Here is a 6,915-nt window from a genome sequence, read left to right on the forward strand (position 1 = left end):
GGGTAACGATGCTTCGTAGGGTGGCTTTTGTCGATGTCTGCAGAGGGTCCCTGGTTCGAGCCCAGGTAGGGGCGAGGAGAGGGACGGAAGCTATACTGTTGTTATTGGGCAAAAAAAAAGCTATAGAAAAGCTATTGCTCCTCTGTGGCTAAATTGTTGGCCTTTTCATGGTGTAGTAGGCTATTCTGAATTATTTCATTTATTTCTGAACAGGCAGAAATTCTATAATATTCTATAACTTTGGTAAATTATTTTAAATTTAAGTTCAATGAACTTTGATCACTTTTATTTATACAACGGACAATTATTTTTCGTGCCACGAGAGGTACCGGATCCGGCCAAATAGGTTCCGGAACGAAACAGTCCAAAACAGAGAGGCGCTGGACCCGGCTCAAATTAAGCACTGAATAGTATTTTATGCATTAATAACCATGTTTGCCACTGCATTGCACTGCACTCTCCCCTACATGTAGCCATATCTATTAACTTAAAAACAGATTACGTTTTTACGATCTGAATTCTTTATTTAGATCGTAAAACGTATTTTTTGTCAATAGATATTGCTACCTTACATGCAGTCTAGAATATACCTTGCTATTTACTGGCCAGTGTTAATACTACCAATTTTGTAGGGCTGTTGTAGTCTTATATTTACGGTAATAAATACTTACGTCACGAATTGACCGGAAAAGCGATTGCTCACACGTTACCCACTCACTACATTGTTGCCATTAACTTGGACATTTTATACTATCTACTTCACATAGAGAATACACATCTGTAATTTGGGCAGGACAAGATGGCGAGCTGCAATTTTCAGGCGCAGTTGGTATCCGTTATGGAGGTATTAGCTAAAGCAGCTGTAGCAGAAATAAACAAACGCGTAGATGATAGCTGTGCTGTTATACGTTTGGAAATGACCCAAAGCCAGCGAGATATTGATGTACTGAAACGGAAGTGGCAAATGATGGAGAGCGAGCTGGAGAAGACGCGCAGACGAAAAGGTAGTTGTGTTATTATTCATGGTAAATTAATGTTGGAGAGTGGAGACCCGACGTTGAATTTAATTGGATTCAACGTCGGGCATAAATGAGCGTTTGGATCAGGGAAGTTTCCTCTCACGATCTATAACGTTACCTTACAAGCCATAATTTTGAATAAAGTTATATTTGAACTTAATTTACCGGTTGTCCGTGCAGTTAGTCTATTTGCAGGTAGGAATGTGAGAAATATATCCACAGGAAAGTATCATTAAATTAACTTTTCATAGTGCTGGTTGTGTGTTCAGATTTCTATCACCTGAAGTATGCGTTTAACTTCTCGATCACACTGACAGGGTTTTTGCGTTTTGGTCCACCAGAAGTACATTAATTTCCAATAGAATGCTACGTTTGCCTTGCAGTATTGCATTGCATTGTGTTCTATGTGGTGCATACCGTGGATTTATCAAAAGTATACATCAAATTGTATGCGTAGAAGACTTGACATAAATGGTAGCAGAAAGTGAATGTTGAACTTTTGTTGCACACATATCCAGATGATGAATGCGTACCCTTTTGCGCAAAATACTGTAGGTGTGATCATGGTGTAATGGATTGTGAAATCCCTGAGAGGTTTCCTTCCTCTCCTCAGCAACTGAGTTAGGAAGGACACCTGTATCTTTGTAGTGACTGGGTCTATTGATACACCATCCAAAGTGTAATTTAATAACTTCGCCATGCTCAAATGGATATTCAATGTCTTATTTTTTATTTTTACCCATCTACCAATAGGTGCTCTTCTTTGCGAGGCATTGGAAAACCTCCCTGTTTTTTGTGGTTCAATCTGTGTTTGAAATTTACTGCTCGACTGAGGGACCTTACAGATATTTGTATGCGTGGGGCACAGAGATGATGTAGTCATTCAAAAAATCATGTTAAACACTATTATTGCACACAGAATGAGCCATACTGCTTGTTCTGTGCGTGATTTCCTGCAAGGCAGGAATGTCAGTGTTCTGCCATGGCCAGTGAAGAGCCCGGATCTCAATCCCATTGAGTACGTCTGAGACCTGTTGGATCGGAGAGTGAGGGCTAGGGCCATTCCCACCAGAAAAATCCGGCAACTTGCAGGTGTCTTGGTGGAAGAGTGGGGTAACATGTCACAGCAAGAACTGGCAAATCTGGTGCAGTCCATGAGGAGATGCACTGCAGTACTTAATGCAGCTGTTGTCCACACCAGATACTGACTGTTACTTTTGATTTTGACCCCCCCCCCCCCCCCCCCCTTGGTCAGGGACACATTCCATTTCTGTTAGTCACATGTCTGTGGAACTTGTTCAGTTTATGTCTCAGTTGTTGAATCTTATGTTCATACAAATATTTACCCATGTTAAGTTTGCTGAAAATAAACGCAGTTGACAGTAAGAGGACGTTTTATTTTTTGCTGAGTTCATGTCCTCGTTCAGCCTCGACTCTGAGAAACATAGGATATTACAGTTTTTCAGGTCCCGTTGATTGGATTTGAAAAGTGTAATTATACTTTCCTGTGGGATATATTGTCTCACATTCCTATACTATATATACAACAGTACGTGGACACTCCTTCAAATTAGTGGATTCGGCTATTTCAGCCACACCTGTTGCTGACAGGTGTATAAAATCGAGCACATAGCCATGCAATCTCCATAGACAAACATTGGCAAGTAGAATGGCCTTAATGAAAAGCTTGGTGACTTTCAATGTGGCACCCTCATAGGATGCCACCTTTCCAACAAGTCAATTTGTCAAATTTCTGCCTTGCTAGAGCTGCGCCGGTCAACTGTAAGTGCTGTTATTGTGAAGTGGAAACGTTTAGGAGCTGCAACGGCTCAGCCGCTAAGTGGTAGGCCACACAAGCTCACAGATCGGGACTGCGGAGTGCTGAAGCGAGCATCGCGTAAAAATTGTCAGTCCTCAGTTGCAACACTCACTACTGAGTTCGAAACTGCCTCTGGAAGCAACGTTAGCACAAGAACTGTTCGTCGGGAGCTTCATGAAATTAGTTTCCATGGCCGAGCAGCCACACACAAGCCTAAGATCACCATGCGCAATGCCAAGCGTCGGCTGAAGTGGCGTGAAGCTCGCCACCGTTGGACTCTGGATTAATGGAAACGTGTTCTCTGGAGTGATGAATCACGCTTCACCATCTAGCAGTTCGACGGATGCCAGGAGAACGCTACCTGCCCGAATGCATAGTGCCAACTGTAAAGTTTGGTGGAGGAGGAATAATGGTCTGGGGCTGTTTTTCATGGTTCGGCTAGGCCCCTTAGTTCCAGTGAAGGGAAATTTTAACACTACAGCATACAATGACATTCTAGATGATTCTGTGTTTCCAACAGTTTGGGGAAGGCCCTATCCTGTTTCAGAATGACAATGCCCCCGTGCATACAGAAATGGTATGAAATCGGTGTGGAATATCTTGTCTTGCCTGCACAGAGCCCTGACCTCAACCCCATCGAACAACTTTGGGATGAATTAGAAGGCCGTCTGCGAGCCAGGCCTTATCGCCCAACATCAGTGTCCAAATATCACAAATGTTCTTGTGGCTGAATGGAAGCAAGTCCTTGCAGCAATGTTCCAACATCTGGGGGAAAGCCTTCCCAGAAGAGTGGAGGCTGTTGTTGCAGCCAACGGGGACCAACTCCATATTAATACCCATGATTTTGGAATGAGATGTTTGACGAGCAGGTGTCCACATACTTTTGATCATGTAATGTACCTGCAAAAGGAACAAATACAGCGACAACCAGTAAAGTAAGTTAAACTATTGTTTTATTTGAAATTCTGGCTTGTAGAGGTTGTGAGAGAACTTTCCTGCTCTATTTCTATGAAATTAAACATCGGGTCTCCAGACTAGTAAATTGATTGCATATGGGAAACCCAAATGTGTGAATAGCTCTAATATTTGACTGAATACAATTATTTTGTAGGTTTTTACTCTATGGCATCAGAGAGATCTTCATATCCAGTCAAGATTATTTTGAATAAGCAGAGGAGTAGCTCACAGTGCAGAGACGAAGAGCTGGCTGTTGAAGAGGACTCTCAACCCCAGGTGTGATACATCACCTTTAACAACTAAGATAAATTCTGATATTGGATTATCAGGAGATTTTATCGCTTTTGTGTGATTCATAAATATGAAAAGGGTTAGATATGGTGTGTGTCCAGAGTAATAACCTCAGTCCCCTGTTACAGCCTTCAGATGTGGAGCAGAGAGTGGAGACTGAACCCATACTGATCAAAGATGAGGAGACAGCAGAGGACGTGTGGAAGACTGACCCTCAGGAAGAGCTCAGGATCACTGGAGAGGGTGGGTGCAACCATAAGGGGTACTGCTCAGTCTGTCTATGGAAGACTGTGTGTGGTGGTATGCACTTTCCAAATTGCTACATTGTTGTTTTATGTTCTGGAATATGTAGCTCACGGACACACAGTCAGTTCTAAAGCTGTCATGTTTTGCTGTTAAGGGTCTTTTTATCATGTTTATTTTATGTTTATCCCCATATCTTTAGAGTCTGGTTCCAAGCCTGGGAAACCACCATCCTTTGAGCAACGGCACTGTGATGAGGACTTCATCACACAACCCAATATATCTCACAAAGACTCAGTGGAACATTACCCCAATTCTGATCGTCCAGAGGAACCAGGAACACCCCGGCTCGCATCTACAGAGGTGTTCAGCGCAGAGCAACACCGGCCAGACGAGGACTCACTAGACCTAGTGATGGTGAAAGATGAGAAAGAGGAGTTAGATCAGACCACGGCCCTGGCAGGACCTGACCAGTTTGTCATGGATGAGTCTGATGGGCAGCTATGGGCCTCTGTGGGTCCAGGCAGAGACACTGACCCTGATGGCCACCCAGATTTCTCCTTTTATTCCGCAGAAGAGTACTCTCAGAATATCTCAATGTTCCCATCTCATAGTGGTCTTCCATCTGTTCCTACTATGACAGATGAAGTAGGGCCATCGCTTCACTCTTCTATATGGAAACCACATGCTAACATGTTCAGTGCAGCAAAACACATGACAAGACATGTCAGGACATTGGCTGATGAGACTAGTCAACAGATGCCAGAGGGACAGAGTAGCGAGACGCTGAACTCAAATAATGAAGGAAATAGTTTAGCTCTACAGCCAAGGCAGCATCAATACAGGGCTTCAGAAGCAACAGTGAGATTGAGTGAGTGCAAGACAGGGTCAAACATGGCCACCACTTCCACCTTCTCTGGATACAGCCTGAGTCGCAGTAGTTTTAACATGGTGAAGAGAATGAGGACTCAGTGGAAATCGGGCGGCACCACCGAGAGGCGTTTCAGCTGCACCTTCTGTGGGAAGAGCTTCCAGCGTTTCTGCCAGCTCAAAGTACACCTCCGGAGTCACACCGGAGAGAAACCGTACACCTGCGAACAGTGTGGCAGGAGTTTTACCAAGCAGTGCAACTTGATCAGACATGCTGTGGTCCACAGCGGGGAGAAGCCCTTCGAGTGCACACAGTGTGGGAAATGCTTCACCCAGCGCTCTAACATGACATCACATCAAAGAACTCACATAGGAGAGAGTGCAGTGTCTCCATACGTGGCACCTGCATACCCTGGGGATCCACACACAAGTTTAATGTAGTCTCAGAACAGATGGAACAAATAGGAACATAATTGCATTATGCTTCGGAAATACTTTCAATGTAAATTTAGGTCCAGAAGGTATTTTGAGAAATGTTGACAACCTTTTCCTCCTCATTGATTTGTGAAATGGTTTTCATGTTTGACTGTTCACGGATCCTCACTTTTTTTAATAACCTATTTATTTACATCTAGTAACATTTTATATTTCTACCACAAAATCATAAAAACATATTATATTCAATAAAATGTATTTAAGGAAAGAGTCAATCTGTGCGATTTAGATGAATAATATGTAGGATCCATTTATTCTGTGTTGTCTAGGTAGTGTCTGACTATCTGGGATGTCACGTCTTGCCACAAGGGACAGTCTCATATCAGGTCAGGTTAATAACTCAATTCCACTTGATTTTCAGAGTTCGATTTCTAAGTTATTCTGCTGCCCCAAAATGTTGAGTTACTGTATGTCTTCTCAAAATGAGGCAATAAAATATCTGTTTGTGTAATAGGCAATACATGTTTATACAACTTTACATCTGGAAACTACACTTTTACTGTGTACATTGTCTAAACTGACACCACTGGTACTGTATAAAACTGGTCATCTTAATCAAGGTTCATTAGATGCTGTAGATTGCTAAATAGATGAGAGAAATTGATTGATATGATTAGTAGTTTCAAAGATTTACCTCTTCATTGATTTGCCAATCAAAAGGGGCAGAGATAATGGAGTGAGAGCAGGAAGTCAACAAATGTAGTGATTTCTTACTTCATCGCTTGCTTGTACCTGTGTAGAGTCAAGGTAGGAACAGTCTTACATTTCCTTCTTACTCTTTCTTATTTTTTTTTCTTACATCACTCATCCCGAAACTCGAAAGGAGTAACAGTGACCGTGTGTTAAGGGTGGAATGGTAGGGGTCAGGGGGATGGAGAGGTGGGGTCAGGCTCAGAGGCGTCATGTTCTGCGACAGGCCTGCAGGCACAACGATGTGCAATTCAATTGACGTCCACTGTAGTGAGATGGCTGCAAGAGGCAGGGAGGAGAGGGCCTCAGAACAGCCAGAGCCATGGTTTGGAGTGTCAGGGTGACCATCAGCAAAATGACCTCCAGCAGGCCACAAATGTGCATGTGTCTGCTCAAACGGTCAGAAACAGACTCCATGAGGGTGGTATGAGGGCCCGACGTCCACAGGTGGGGGTTGTGCTTACAGCCCAACACCGTGCAGGACGTTTGGCATTTGCCAGAGAACACCAAGATTGGCAAATTCGCCACTGG

The 6,915-nt window shown here is 43.3% G+C and overlaps 1 protein-coding gene across 2 annotated transcripts; it reads left to right on the plus strand.

Annotated features, from left to right (window-relative positions):
* The first annotated feature begins 688 nt into the window (after positions 1 to 688).
* LOC139550475 (zinc finger and SCAN domain-containing protein 2-like) lies at positions 689 to 6,152 on the plus strand. Of its 2 annotated transcripts, none has more exons than XM_071361399.1 (4): positions 689 to 1,004; positions 3,950 to 4,071; positions 4,215 to 4,329; positions 4,532 to 6,152. In XM_071361399.1, the coding sequence occupies exons 1-4, from the start codon at positions 800 to 802 to the stop codon at positions 5,638 to 5,640; spliced, it is 1,551 nt and encodes a 516-aa protein (XP_071217500.1). In that variant the 5' UTR covers positions 689 to 799; the 3' UTR covers positions 5,641 to 6,152. The 2 variants fall into 2 exon arrangements, with proteins under 2 accessions (XP_071217500.1, XP_071217501.1); XM_071361400.1 differs by lacking the exon at positions 689 to 1,004 and adding an exon at positions 2,852 to 3,773.
* The last annotated feature ends 763 nt before the right edge of the window (positions 6,153 to 6,915 follow it).

Source organism: Salvelinus alpinus, chromosome 23 (assembly GCF_045679555.1).
Source record: "Salvelinus alpinus chromosome 23, SLU_Salpinus.1, whole genome shotgun sequence".
NCBI classification, from domain to species: domain Eukaryota; kingdom Metazoa; phylum Chordata; class Actinopteri; order Salmoniformes; family Salmonidae; genus Salvelinus; species Salvelinus alpinus.